This window comes from Muscardinus avellanarius (genome assembly GCF_963383645.1).
Source record: "Muscardinus avellanarius genome assembly, chromosome: 12".
NCBI lineage: Eukaryota > Metazoa > Chordata > Mammalia > Rodentia > Gliridae > Muscardinus > Muscardinus avellanarius.
This window is the reverse complement of record NC_137798.1, coordinates 69,082,478-69,098,293: the sequence shown is the minus strand read 5'-3', so window position 1 is coordinate 69,098,293 and position 15,816 is coordinate 69,082,478. Positions and strand designations below refer to the sequence as shown.

Here is a 15,816-nt window from a genome sequence, read left to right as displayed (position 1 = left end):
TGCATGACCTTGTTATTTAGACATTATAATACAATATAGAAGGTTCTCAGTACATATTTTGTTATTGTTTTTGTGGTACTGGGGATTTAACCCAGGGGTGTTATACCTCTAAACTACAAACACAATACTATTTCATTTTAAAACAGGATCTTGCTAAGTTGCTGAGACTGGCCTCGAACCTGTGCTCTTCCCGTCTCAGTTTCCCAAGGACTAAGATTACATCGCCACACTGAACAATAAATACCTATTGTATGACGGTTCATGCATACCTTATAAGTTTTTCTTTTCTATGAAAGGGGAGGCCCTGTTATATTTTAAAGAAAAGATGTAAAGGCCAGAGTACATCAGAGACCTTTTCCACAAAACATGCTGTCCTACTGTGAGCACATGTGCTCCTCGGCCCCTGATTTCCAAGTGAAGTACTGATGAATGGGGACAAAGGTCAGACACATACTTGGTGCAAATTAAATTTTTTTTTTTTTTTTTTGGTGGTACTGGGGGTGGAACCCAGAGGCTTTCTACCTCCGGGCTATACTCCCAGACCTTTTTTAAAATATATTTTATTTGGAAACAGGGTCTGACTAAGTTGCTGAGAGCCTCACTAAGTAGCTGAGGCTGGCTTCGAACCTGTGCGATACTCCTGTCTCCCAAGTGCGGGATTACAAGTGTGCGCCACCACGCCCGGTTTACTTGGTGCAAATTAATGAGGTAGAGAGGTGGAGAGAAAGAAAGAAGGCCGCCAAGAAGCCACAGAGCATTCACCCAGTCAGGACTTAACACGTTCTCCGTCTTAACCTGTGTTGGAGGCGTATAGCACCCCAAATGCATGGGAATTCACACATCTGCACACATTATAACTCGCTCCAGCAGCCATCCCCTGAATCCTAGAGTTTGTATCTTTTTGTTTTCTGCAGACTCTATAACCCAATTGTCACCCTTCCCAGGTCAAGAAGTCAGTGCCATCTGCCAACTCCAGCAACTGGCTTCCATGTCAGGCCTCATTCATATTGCTCTTGGAAACATCGAAATCTTGAGTTAATACCAGGAAACAAGGAAAACTATTCAGAAAGCAGCCTGTTGGCACAATACTGCATGACATCAACCGCCTCAGCAGACTGTTTATGTGGCTCCCATCGCTGCACTTGCCCACACTTTGACCCAGGTGCTCTTGGATAATCACACACACACACACACACACACACACACACACACACACACACACACACAATATTTCAGCAAATAATATTTATCCAGAAAAATGAAACCTGATTGCCTGAGTTGAACTCCAGGTTCTGATGAACAATAAAAATATTTTAGGTGTGAAGGGGAAACTACCCACCTACACAGACATTTTTCTATGAAACCTAACAAAGTAAAAATTATGTTTAAGAGGAGCTATAAAACAGAAGAGTTCTTATGCAAGGATTATGGGTAGAAAGGCAGAAAAGTCAAGGTGAATAAAGTTTTTCTTTTATATTAACTAGTGATGGATCAGAATGTAAAACTGACCAATATTGCTCTCCTTCTGGGAAAAAAAAAAACCAAACAGTTAAATCAAGGTGGCTTAGTACCAGTCTGTACGCTAAGCTCAAGTCTTAAAATATATGTTGGAGGCTTTAAATGTAACCAAATGCATATTCATCCGGAGCAATTCGTATTCATGCACATGGAATAATTTACCTTTCAGTCCCATTTTCCACGTGCTAAGGAGCCCACAGTTACCAGACAGATCCAGACCCAGACCAGCAGAAGTTAACAAAAAACTCCTATGCCACTGATGACAGCAGGACAAAAATCACCAAGGAAAGCAGAGACAGTCAAAAGCATCTGAATTTGTATAGAAATAAACAAATACTCAACCCTGCGGGCAGCTGTCAATTGCTAAAAACACTGTACGATTTCTGTACCACTGTATCTTTTTAAAGGGCTAAGCATCTTTAGAAAAAAAAAAAAAAGAATCAATTATGCCAAGATTTTAAAGCCCTAACTTGAGGCATGGAGAGCACAGTCCACTTTGGAGTTCATTGCCTCTCTGAACCATTTCTGTCACCAGAGGACTTCCATTTTCCACACTGCATAATCGCTCCCTCTGCCTTGCTTGTCAGAGGCCGGCTGCAGACACCACGCGCACGCTGACGCCGGGAGAGAACCCATCCCCCGATGGCTGGGCACAGACTCCACGGCCACCATCTCCTCGGCGACTGCTATTGTAATCAAAACGAGAGAGCCCGAGAGCGAGAGACAGCGGCGGCCGAGGGCAGCCATGGCCAGAGCAAATGAATGAAACGGCACTTACTGTTTATGAGAAAAAATCATCCCTTAGCTTTGCACCAGCCACAGCTCCAGGTTCCGGCTGCACCTCCACCTCCCGGGGTGAGATGGCCCCTCCCCCTGCCCGGCGTGTCCTCCTCGTTCACTGGCTCAGCACCTTGCCCAGGCGGACAGACAGACAGACAGACATAGCAAGGCTCCTCATGGCCGATGGCATGGGCACTGCCGGTAGGAACGAAGACACCTTCTCTGCTAGCTGCAATTTTTAATCTCTTGTCTTCTCCCAATAAACATCTCCAGCTCTTTCCTCACACACACAGTCTTTGTTCTGACGCTACAGGATTGCAACGCCAGGGGAAGAAAGTCACAGCGTTATCTTGGCTCTGGGTTATTTATGAAGTGCTTTAAACCCAGGGAAGAAACATTGAGATTGGGGACATGGAAAAAAAAAAAACCATTTCTGTTCTAAATTAATTTCTCTGTTTCAAGTTTAAGAGAAACAGTATAAGCGAAAACCCCTGAGTCTAACAGGGATGGCTTCCTCCTATCCTTTTAAAGGAGAAATTTCCCCATGGGGGTTTTCTGACCTGCCTTTTCAGTTCCTATGTATCCTGGCTTAAGAAGACCAGAGAGTTCATTTCAACCATTTCATTGTCTTTTTGCAGAATAATTCCATCTTGCAGTACAAATGGAGCTCAAGACTTTGCAGGGGAAGAAATTTTTTAATTTCCCTCACCAGCTCTTTCCTGGGTTCACCACAATGGGGGGGATCTGGTAATTCCTCCTTATCCCAGCCTCGGTTCCCTGTGTGATTCGTTTACTCAATGCTGGGTCTGAATTAGACTCACTTCCAGCCTTATTATCAATCCTTTCTCCTTGGTTCCTAAAGCTCAACATTTAGTCACTATTACATCCCCACTATGAAACACAGCAAATATGTTCTAGACCAGTGGAGCATATGTGGCCAGGTCTCTCCCAAATGCAGCATCTGATGAACTCGTGCTCAGGTGCTTGGCTGCTCCTAGACCGCCTGACGTGAACACGGGGCTCAGTGTCCTGCACCTGCCTGATGCTGCGCATAGGACATTTGCTCATCATTCCACTGATGGCTGCCCTCCCCTGGGTGGGGGCAGTTCCTTGACCCCAAGGAAGACATTTAGTTCTGCAGGGTGTGGGAGCAGTAGCCACCTGTTCCAGAGGTTGGTGGGAAGGGAAACAGAAGGGGGAGGCCCTACTTCATATCTGGCTTTCTCTATTGCTAAAATAATCTCCAAATCCTTCCAGTCCTGCTAAGCAACCTGCTAAGACCAGAGCAAGTCATCTTTGTGACTAGCAGCATTGTTCGGTCTTCCGAAATAACCTTGAGAAAATACAGATAAAAGAAGAGCAATGAAGAGCTTTATCAGTTCAAAAAGGCACACATCTTCCCTGCCCATTCTGCAAGAGATGAAAAAACAATCTTAATGCATGGTTGCCAAGGTAATAACTGCTGAACTATAACAGTAATTTAATTATAAATTAGGATTTTCACCTTGGTAGGTTAAATGTGAAAATTGCACTTAGTTTTAGTTTCTTTCCACTGAACTGATACCTCAAAAGGGAGGGTAAATAGCTGGGTGTGGTGGTGCAGTCAGCAAATATAGTAAGACTCTCAACAACCTAGCTAGATCCTGTTTCCAAATTAGAATAAAATAGGGCTGGGGGTATAGCTCAGAGGTAGAATACCCCAGTACCCCCCCATAAAAAAGTAAATAAACAAATAGGAAGAAAAGTGAGAGTAATCAGGTATAAATAGGAAGGATCAACACCTTTTGGTCATTTGGTACCAAGAGTCAAGTCCCTCCTTCAGAACATGGGTTTAAAGATGCCAAGCCTGCTCGTAATGTTACCACTGAAGAGAAATGTAAGAGAAAGGCAGCGTCATTCTCCTTAGAAAATACAGACAAGGGCAGGTGTAGTGGTGCGCACCTGTAATCCCAGTACTTGAAATTATGTTGGTTGGAGACCAGCATAATTAAAAAAAATATATATAGAAAGGACTGGGGGTGTAGATTGAAGCTAGAATGCAATACCACACATACAAACAAACAAATTAATTAATTAAAAAGGGCTGAAGCCGAGCGTGGTGGCGCACGCTTGTAATCCCTGCACTTGGGAGGCAGAGACAGGAGGATCGTGCAGGTTCGAAGCCAGCCTCGCGTGCTGGCTTAGGAGACCCTGTTTCCAAATAAAAATGTAAAAATAGGTCTGGGAGTGTAGCCCGGAGGTTGAAGGGCTTCCAGGAACCCCAGTCCCATTAAAAAAAAAAAAAATGGCTGGACATGTAGCTTGAAGGCAGAATGCCCCTGGGTTCAACCCTTAGTACCATATAAAACAAAAACAAAACCCTCAGAGCCAGGCCTGGTGGCACATGCTTTTAATCCCAGTACTTGGGAGGCTGAGACAGGAGGATTGAGGTTCGAGGACAACCTCAGCTACTTAGTAAGGCCCTCCGCAACTTAGTGAGACTCTGTTCCAAAGTAAAGAATAAAAAATAGGACTGGGGCAAGGGGGTATAGATTGGAGAAAGAATGCCCCTGGGTTCCATCCCTAGTACTGCAAACAACAACAACAAACCCAAAACAAACACAAAAACCAACAACTTAATGAGACCCTCCTGTCTCAAAATAAAAAAAAACAAAGGGTTGGGGATATAGCTTAGTAGTAGAGAATCCCTGGGTTCAATTTCTGGTAGCAATCTAAGATAGCAAAAAGAAAATTAAAGTCACTAATGATCCCGACACAGAGATAACTAAGCTTTCATTAGACTATTTCCACATGCTGCTAGAAAGTCTTTAAAAAGAACCCCACCTCCATCTGGTCTCTGAAGAGGCCCCACCAAGACACACAACCAGCTACGACATGACCAGCCAGAGCGACTCGCTAAAGACACCGTGTGGCCTGTGGCCAGAGTTCCTGCTTCATTAGGACATGGCGAAACTTTCAAGAGTGGAATGGGAAGGGGAGTTCTGAGAAGCAAAAGCAGATGGATTTTTTAGATAATCAACTAGTACTTTTTTTCCCCCCAGTACAAGGGAATTGAACTCAGAGGCATTCTACCACTGAGCTACATCCTTAAACCTTTTATATTTTGAGACAGTTTCCCCCTATGTTGCCCAGGTTGAACCTGAACGATTTTCCTGCCTGAGCCACCCAAGTAACTGGGATTACAGGTGTGCTAGTTTATTTATTTATTTATACTGGAGGTTGAACCCAGGGGCATTCCATCTCCGAGCTCCACCTCCATCCCTATTTTATCTTTTACACTAAAATTGGGTCTGGCTGAGTTGCTGAGGGATTGCATTCAGTTGCTGAGGCTGGTCTTGGATCTTCCAATCTCCTGTTTCGGCCTCTCAAGTACTGGGATTCCAAGTGTGCACCACCGTACCTGGCTGAGTTTACTTATAAAATGGACACAGTGAGATTATACAGCAGGCCCAATCCTCCTCTGGCTTCAGTCCCACCAAGGGGATGAAATCCAAGAATGTGCTTTAGTCCCCGGAACATTAACTCTGCGTCTTCCTCTACTTCACCTGACGTTCCATACCCAACCTTTCTGAGGTAGCTTAGCTTCCTCTAAGACGAAGGACCACACCGGTTGGTATTTCTGAAAGGCGACTTCTGTAATACAGTACGCAGTCTCTCCTGCGTTCAGGTTTTGCTGAGTCATTTTTCAAAGATATTATCATAGAAAACATTAGGAAGAGGAAGAGCTAATAGCCATAAAACACCTGGTTTAACTCTACATTGAATCTGTCATAGGAGCATACTATTATAGCATTACCATTTCTCACTATCAAGCCAGATTGCAGTCTAGATCACAGGTTCCCAAATTGTGCGATATCACCCCCTCCCCCCAGGGTGCTAGAATCAAACACAGATTCACAGAAGAGCTCAAATTTGTCAGTCCATCTTTGTTCGAAGAAGGCAGACTTCTGGGGGGCAGGGGCCAGGTAATTTTTTTTTCTAAATAGGGGGTGCCAACCTTAGTAAGTTTGGAAATCTCTGATCTAGATGGTCACACCATAGTTAAAAAAAAATTAATGCTATCAATGGCCTCTGGCAATGAAACTACTAGCATATTTTCTAAGAATTTAAAGGACACAAATATAAACTGCTCAAGGACTTAGGAGAACTGCCCCACCCCCCAGCCACCTCGCAGAGCCAGTTACATGAGCCTTGGCGCCCACACCAGGGCCTATGCAATCTTATGGCAGTGACTTAGGCTCCCCATCCACTTGATAAGATTATTTTAGGAGGTGAGCCACGGTGGTACATGCTTGTGATCCCAGTACTTATGAGGCGGAAACAGGAGGATCTGAGGTTTGAGGCCAGCAGTGCGCAGTGATTTAGTAAAATCTGTTTCCAAATAAACAGTGAATGGGGTGTGAATGTTTTTGGGTTCAATCCCCAGTACTACATATACACACAAGCAAAAGATCACTTAGGGAGACGTAGCCTTCATGTCCTTTGTTTGAGGTACTGTATAGAAGGTGAATATTTTATGAGTAGATACTTTACGCCCCCCTCTCCTTCAACAATAGTGATCTTACAGCCACACTGAGCTGACGGCATGTGTGCAGAGACAGACCAGGGTTGTCCTGGCACTTTCTTATCCCGCATTTCAGATCTTTCAGTCACACTGCCAGGAGGGAGGGGACAGGGTTGTGTGCAATTTATCGATGTGGAAACTGAGGCTCACAGTGGGCATAGGGCTTGCTCACAGGCTTGGGTACATGCTTGTACTCCTTTGACCACAGTGGTTTTCAAACGGTTCCCCAGACCAACACCGAGGGCACGTTCCAGCCCCCACACGGAACGATGGAATCAGAGGCTGGGAGGTGAGGTCTCCAGGGGATGCCTATGCCATTGAAGTTTGAGAACTCCTGCTGTCCATTACAGTATTCTACACTGAGTTCCGAAATTACTTAGTTGAGTTCAGAGTTTCAGAAAAATTCTGATAAACACCTTTAAAAGGCCAGGCCCCCTAGATGCGTAGTGCCCCGGGAGGACCAGACCCAGACCCAGGCTCCTGCTCCTGTGCTAAGCTGGCTTTCCATGGCTAAGTCATTTCCCTTTGCTGAGCTGCGGCTTCTCTCTCTATAAAAGGATCATACTGACTTTGCAGTGTTGTTTCAAAGGTTAAAATGAAATTATTGATATGGAGAGCCTAAAAGTTAAAAATAAACAGCACTGGTTTCCTCTCTCCTCTACCCTATAAAAGGAGTCCTGCTGAAATGATCAGAAATTTCCTGTGTTTTTAGGGAATCCTGTCCTCAATGTTTTATCAATTCTTTTGAAATTTGTAGGGAATGAGTCCAAAGTAAGAGGCTTTTTGTTTTTCATTTTCCCCCTACTGTATGAAATGTGGTTTAGTGAGGCCTTATACATTTTTCCCCCAGTGGTGCTGAGGATTGAACCCAGGGGTATTCAACTCTGAGCTACACCTGCAGCCCTATTTTATTTTTTATTTTAAAACAGGGCCTCGCTAAGTTGTTGAGGGCCTTGCTTAGTTGCTGAGGCTGGCCATGAACCTCTGATCCTCCTGTCTCAGCCTCCCAAGTACTGAGAATACAAATGTGTGCACCATGACCGACTGAGGTCTTGCACTTCTAAGCAGCATCGCAATCTTGAAGCTAAAGGCTTCTTGTGAAAACTGAATGCACGAGGCTGGGTATTTATGTAGGCTCTCTCTCTTAATTTTTTTTTTTTGTGTGTGATTCTAGGGATTGAAACCAGGGGCATTCTACCTCCAAGCTATATCCCCAGCCCAATTTTTTATTTTGAAACAGGGTCTCACTAAATTACTGAGGGCCTCACTAAGTTGCTGAGGCTGGCCATGAACCTGCGATCCTCCTGTCTCAGCCTCCCAAGTACTGGGATTATAGGCCTGGCTACCACTCTGAGCTTGGATAGACATTTGATACTGGATAGACATTCCTTCCCCCAGCAATGCAGTACAGAGTCAGAGCTGGGGATCAGATAAGGAGCTGATTCTACATGAGCACGACTCATGGAAAAAGTTCTTGTTTCAATCCTCAGACTCACCTCAAGCACACACTCGGCTAAGAGCACCGTGGACTCCTGCCTACCTGCCTGTCTCCACCTGGCCTTGCTTTACAGGAAGACAGGTTATCCCTCCCCAATCCCTCAGTGAGGCTGAGTCACAGGTTTGAGATCAACTAAGCAATTTAGTGAGACACTGGTTGCAAAACAAAAAAATAAAACAGGCTGGAAGCATAGCTTGGAGGTAGACTGCCCTTGGGTTCAGTCTCTAGTATTGAAAAAAAGATGTCCCTCAGTGTTGACGGCGTGGGGTTCCCGCAGTGTTCTACTCATCTCAATGTTTCTACCTAAGGGGTTGAAGACAGCAGGGCAGCAACACGAACGCCCCAGCTGAAATCCTGGCTGTATCACCGGCTGGCCACGTAGCTATGGGAAAGTTCCAACCCCCACTTTCAGTTTCCTTGTCTGTAAAATGGGGTAATGATATGTACCTTCCAGAATTACAGTGACATTTAAGCAAAATCACATATAACAAGCATAGTAAGAATACAACCAGCTGCCAGCATATTTGCTATTATTTCACTTCATTTTGTCAATTGCTATTCACAAAAGTCCAAAGATTTTACCTATTGTTTTATCTCTTTCCCACCAAAGAACTGGCTCTGAAGACAGGCAGCCCAAGAGGCAGGGAGCAAACACCTGTTCAAATGCCAAAGCAATACAGCATGGATGAGTAAGAACGGGCCTTCCCTCCAGTCTTCAGGAAGAGGCCTTGCTCCTGAATGGCCCACGAGCAGGTGCAATGTCATCGTACCCTCGACTAGTGCAGGCACCCAGGACATAAAGGAGACACTTTACCCAACTGAAGTGATCTAATTCTTACATACTTCAACACCATTCTCGGCTCTAGGATTAAGAGAGTCCAACCCTGGGCCTCACAGAGGGAGGCAGGACCTCTCATTACTAGACATGGCTGAGGGAGTCCTCCTTCCCTCCGCAGATGTGCTACTCAGCCTCAGTTCTCTTAGGGGAAAATAAGGAAAATAACCGATCATGATGTCCGGCTCCCATGTGCCGCGCTAGCCATCCACCAGATGCAGGACACACGTCATTATCCACACAGAGGGCGGGGCCTCTGAGATACAATATGGCAGACCTGGCGGATTCACTCACCAAGTTTCTATGGTGAGTACGCAGCAAAGTCAGGAGTGGTTCAAAACTTATGTCCGCAAGGGATTCCTGTAGGTCTATTCTTCAACTGGCTACAGAGACAAGTGAAATCCAGCCCAGCCTGTGCCACCAGCCAAGTCATCCTGATACAGGTTTTTAGGAAAACCCTCCACTGCTAAGGACCATCAAAGACTCGGGCTATGTTTAGGAGGCCAAGTCCCCAGCTGAGACTTAAAGGTGTGTGTGTGTGTCTCCTCGGGTACTTTATCGATGAGTTACATTTTCACCATTCAAATTTTTTTTTTTTTTTTTTGGTGGTACTGGGATTCCCGGAAGCCCTTCTACCTCCAGGCTACACTCCCAGACCTATTTTATTTATTTTATTTATTTATTTATTTATTTATTTATTTATTTATTTATTTATTTATTTATTTGGTGGTACTGGGGTTCCTGGAAGCCCTTCTACCTCTGGGCTACACTCCCAGACCTATTTTTACATTTTTATTTGGAAACAGGGTCTCCTAAGCCAGCGCGCGCGGCTGGCTTTGAACCTGCCTGATCCTCCTGTCTCTGCCTCCCAAGCGCGGGGATTACAAGCGTGCGCCACCACGCCCGTCCTTTTTTTAAATTTGGAAACAGGGTCTCTTAAGCCAGAGTGGCTGGTTTCAAACCAGCGCGATCCTCCTGTCTCCACCTCCCAAGCGCAGGGATTACAAGTGTGCGCCACCACGCCTGGCTTAAATTTTTTATTTTGAGACAAGATGTTACTAAAGTAGTCCAGGTTAGTTTCAAACTTGCAATCCTCCTGTCTCAACCTCCTGAGCAGCTAGGATCACAGGTGTGTCCTACCATGCTCAGACTGAAATCCTTTTAAAACTTAAGATCCCAACCTATCTTCTTCCTAGCTTCATTTCCTACTCTGGAACCCATGGGGCTCCTTGCCATTTCCCGAGCAGCTTCTGTACTAACCTGTCCTGTACCTGTTGGCTCACATGCATCTCCCTCACTGCCTCTAGTAACAGTGGGGTCCCAGCCCTCACTCAGAACCACCAGGGGTGGCAGCCTTCTGTCAGGCTCTTCCTATCCACTCCCACTCCCAGGAAGATGCGATCTGAGCTCTTGAACCATGTGGCTTTCCAGCCGCTCAGATACCCTCTCCCATTAATGTAATTGGCTCATCTTACTTCCTGCCTGTAACTCTCATACCACTTAGGCTGTTGCTTCTGCTGATTGAATCAGGTTCATGTATGGTTCTAGCAAACAGTAAAGGATATGCCACATTATTAATAGTATCTTATTTGTATGACTTCCCAATTCCTCATACATCTTCCATGTTCTCCCATATATTCCGAATTATTATTATTGTGTTATTACTATTATTATTGCTATTATTATTACTGTCGTACTGGGGATTGAACCCAGGGGCAATCTACCTCCAAGCCACACCTCCAGCCCTTTTTGTATTTTTTAATTTTTGAAACGAGGTCTGTTGCTGAGTCCCGCTAAAGTTGCTGAGGCTAGCCTTGAACTTGCACTTCTCCTGTCTCAGCCTCCCGAGTACTGGAATGACAGGTATGCACCACCATGCCTTGCGTGTTCCAAATTATTTATGTGTACAAAACATCTGAGCACACGGCTCTGCAAAGCATGGGTGGGGCAGGAGGAAGACCTCCTTGGGCGGTCCCCAGGCCCCGGGACTGCACTCTGTAGGCCAGGTTGCACAGGAAAAACATGTAGCTGGGTCTGTCTTCACAGAGAAAATCTGGCTGGGCATGGTGGCGCACCCTTGTAATCCCAGCATTTGGGAGGCTGAGACAGGAGGATCGCGATTTGTGGACAGCCTCAGCTACTTAGTGAGGCCCTCTGCAACTCAGTGAGACACTGTTTCAAATTAAAGAATAAAAAATAGGGCTGGGGGTGTAGCTCAGAGGTAGAATGCCCCTGAGTTCCATCCCCAGTGATGCAAAAAAAAAAAAAAAAATCTGAAGATGGATAGAAGACATTTGAAAACTTTGTGATTACCATTATTTTGTGAAGGGAGATAAAGTTACCAGCTCTGTTTCTGACAGAGCCACACTGGAGAACAAACAGAGCGATGATGTATGCTCACAGCTGAGCCTCCACCCATACCTGAGGACAGGATGCTGAGTGCCAAGTTAAAGCCATCCTCTATAAGGCGCAGATGCTCGCCCGGGACGCGGCATGCCAAGCACCCACTCGTATAGAGGAGCCTGCCTTCAGTGCCCACTGCCCCCCGTATGCGGGAGGTCAGGGGCCCCAGCTCCGACTTCTAGAAGCCAGGGCTGTGCCCTGCCCGCTGGCACTGGGTACACTGAGGCAGGAGTGATTTCATATAGAAGATACACAAATGCTAAACAGAGTTATAGCTTCTGAATAACCCCTCCTTCATGAGTTCAAACTTTCATCTGTACAGTAATAAAACTGCTACACTGCTAGATTATCTTAGACGAAGACCGGCCTTGGTTCACTAGCTCTGGGCTGTAACCACTGAATCCGGGAGTCGGAATCTCCGCCGGCCACGTCTTACCTTGATCCGATGACATCGAAAAGATGCTGCCAGCGATCGTTGATCTTGCAGAGCTTGTCGTCGATCTCGGCCGCTCTCGTCTTGCCGCTGGCTTTCATCAGCTGCTCCCCCATCTGCCTCAGCTGCAACTTGTTTTCACTGAACAAGTTGATCTCTTCCATGCAGTCCTGGAAGAGGCACCAGAACACAAAATTTACCCCCACTTTTTTTTTTTTTGCAGTACTGGGGATTGAATCCAGAGGCAGTCTACCTCTGAGCTACTCCCCCTGCCATATACATACATACATACATACATACATACATATATACATACATACATACATACATATATATATATATATATATATTTTTTTTTTTTTTTGGTACTGGGGATGGAACCCAGGGACATTCTACATCCATGCTACACCCTCAGCCCTGGTTTTTTTTTTTTTTTTTTTTTTTTTTTTGTGGTACTGGGGGTAGAACCCAGGGGCTTTCTACCTCCAGGCTATACTCCCAGACCTATTTTATACTTTATTTGGAAACAGGGTCTCACTAAGTTGCTGACAGCCTCACTAAGTAGCTGAGGCTGGCTTCAAACCTGTGCGATCCTCCTGTCTCAGCCTCCCAAGTGCTGGGATTACAAGTGTGCGCCACCACACGCTTTTTTTTCTTTATAAAAAGAAAATATATATATTTTTTCTCTATAAAAAGTCTGGCTTTTTATTCTTTATTTTTGAAACAGGGTCTCACTGAGTTGCAAAGGGTCTAAGTAGCTGAGGCTGTCCGTGAACCACAATCCTCCTGTCTCAGCCTCTTGAATGCTGGGATTACAAGCGTGCGCCACCACGCCCGGCCAACTTGCATTTTTTTAGGGTGGCGTTCATAGACTTGGTAGCCACCCCCCCAAAAAAAAAAATAAAAAAAGAAAAAGAAAAAGCAGTAGTTATGCTACTGAATCCTGTTTCTTCTGTGGGGATCACTGACCATTTCAAAATCACGAGTCTCACTCTCCCTTTGGCCAGGGCTTCTCTTTAATAGCCCGAGACAGCGCTGAGGACGGGGGCCGGAGACCCTTCCAAACTGAGTTCCTGTTCTGGCCAGACTTCCTACCCAGTACCACGTCCACCGTGTTGGTGGACTCTTCCCAACACTCTGGAACCTTCTCTTTTCCAGCTCTTCTCTCAGAAGGATAAAAAAAATCCTTCCAAGTTTCTCACACATTACTGGACACACAGCTACAACATACTGCTCTCTGAGCCGGTCAGTCGGTGGCCGGGACAGCTGCAGCCACCAGCGCACCCCGCTTACCTTCTGCAACTTTTCGATCATCTCTTCAATGCTGATGTCTGCTGTCTGCAGAGCTTTGTTTTCCATCTGCACCAGCCATGCGCACAACTCTTTGTTCTTTTCATTGAACACGACCCATGAGTTGAGTCTGTCTTCAATCTCCTGCTTGCGTACAGCCACCTGGGTATGAAAGTACAACTGGCAGCTGAGGACAGCCAGGATCGAAGCCCTTCCTTCTCGCTCCCTCCAAAGGACTGTGGATTTCACGCATTCGTTTTTACTTATTTTTGGTACTGGGGAATGAATCCAGGGGATTCTACTTTGTAGCTCTACTCTCAGCCCTATTTTATTTTGAAACAGGTTGCTGAGGGTCTTGCTAAATTGTTGAGGATGCCCGTGAACCTGATTCTCCTGTCTCAGCCTCCCAAGTCCTGGGATTACAGGCGTGTGTCATCACACCTGGCAGATTTCATTCACTTTAATTGGCATTCTCTATACGCTTAAATCCCTATGTCATCTCCTCCTCCTCCTCTTCTTTTTTTTTTTTTTTTTTTGGTGGTACTGGGGTTCCTGGAAACCCTTCTACCCCTGGGCTACACTCCCAGACCTGTTTTTATATTTTTATTTGGAAACAGGGTCTCTTAAGCCAGTGAGGCTGGCTTCAAACCTGTGCAATCCTCCTGTTTCTGCCTCCCAAGCACAGGGATTACAAGCATGTGCAACTACGCCCGGCTCTGTTTCTTATTTTTATTTTTTATTTTTGTGGTACTGGGGGTGGAACCCAGGGGCTTTTCTACCTCCAGGCTATACTCCCTTGCCTATTTTATATTTTATTTGGAAACAGGGTCTCACTAAGTTCCTGAGAGCCTCACTAAGTAGCTGAGGCTGGCTTTGAACCTGTGTGATCCTCCTGTCTCAGCCTCCCAAGCGCTGGGATTACAAGCGTGCGCCACCATGGCTGGCTTTTAAATTCCTATGTTACTTCCTCTTAAAACCTAGAGTCTAGCTGGGTGTGTTGGTGCACGCTTGTAATTTCCGCACTTAGGAGGCTGAGACAGGAGGATAGCACAGGTTCAAAGCCAGCCTCAGCTACTTAGTGAGGCTCTTAGCAACTTAGACCCTGTTTCCAAATAAAATATAAAATAGGTCTGGGAGTATAGCCCAGAGGTAGGAAGCCCCTGGGTTCCACCCTTAGTACCACCCCCCCAGAGTCTAATATCAACTGTTATAAAAAATGACCAAAAACTGTGGCTGAATTGTGCCTGTCAATGACTGAGCTTTTACACAATGTACATCTATTGTTAAGTCAGAAAAAAGAAAGGTAAATACATTAAGCATCACTCAAATTATTCTGTTTCGTGTTCTTTCAGCATGTATTTATTGACTGCTTACTATACAGCTAATTTATAGTTTTATGACCCAAATCCTTTCCCTTTTAAAAGTTGATCAAGTCCTTATATCTATATCAGGCCAACATTCAATTTAAAAGCTATAATCTAGATTATGATATCATCTAAACTGTTGTAATGCAAATGGATCAGAAAAATTAAAGTCAGTGAAATGTTCAGGTGTTAAATGAAACAAGATAAAACAAAAAACAATGCATACTACTCATCTGCCCCTCATTCCCATAATACCCCGTAGTTTGGGGCTGGGAGCCACAAAAACATTATCAAAACTCTTTGGCAGCAAGCAGGCTAACAGCCCCCAAATATCCAAAGCTCTGTTCTGTATAAGCAACCCCTAAGCTGAAAGTAAGAGGACCTTCTCCTTAAGGGACTAAAATTTATTACTTGAATACATTTACATTTAAATAATGCAAATAAGCCTTACTAAATAGACAAAAGTATTCTTGGATTTTCCCAAGTTTTAAAATCTTAGAGTTAAAAGAAGGGAGGGTAAACTAGGCATAGTGGTGCACACTTGTAATCCCAGTATTTGGGAAGGTGAGATGGGAGGATCACAGGTTTGAGGCCAGCCTCAGCTTCTTAGTGAGGCCCTCCACAACTTAGTGAGACCCTGCTTTAAAATAAAGAATAAAAAATAGGGCTGGGGGTGTAGCTTGGAGGTATACTGCCTCTGGGTTCAATCCCCAGTACCCCCCCCAACACACACACCAAAAAAGGGAGGATAGCTAAGAGGGTTTTTTTTGTAAAGTTGTAACAATCCATCTTATAGACAGGAAGCAAGGTTCAACTCTGGGATTTTCTTGCAACGAATAAAAAAACCTCTGCTCTTTTCAGAGGCAAAAACACCAAATGTAGAAATGCTTGTACATTCTACCCTGCCAAATGTGTTAAAAAGGCTTGAAAATCTATCCCTAAAAAAACAAGCTTTGTTTCCATTCCTCAGGGCATCTATTTATCTTAGCTCTTAAAACCCCTGGCACTCCACACAGTTCTGGAGTTCATAATGGTGACCATTGGGAACATCTGGGCCCGGGTCTTTGTGCTTACCCGCCTCAACTTTTAGAATTCTTTTCACATATTCTAAACATTTTTTAATATAACACT

At 44.9% G+C, this 15,816-nt stretch overlaps 1 protein-coding gene across 1 annotated transcript in view; it reads right to left on the bottom strand.

Moving 5' to 3' along the window:
* Window positions 1-15,816, bottom strand: part of LOC308271520 (nesprin-2-like) — a gene marked incomplete at its 3' end in the record, with an annotated part of 253,796 nt that overhangs the window by 38,165 nt on the left and 199,815 nt on the right. Inside the window, exons 79-80 of the mRNA XM_080707904.1 lie at window positions 13,325-13,483; window positions 12,035-12,201 (exon numbers count right to left, since the gene is read on the bottom strand). Coding sequence (XP_080564030.1) covers window positions 12,035-12,201; window positions 13,325-13,483 — 326 coding nt within the window. The remainder of the gene's footprint in view (window positions 1-12,034; window positions 12,202-13,324; window positions 13,484-15,816) is intronic.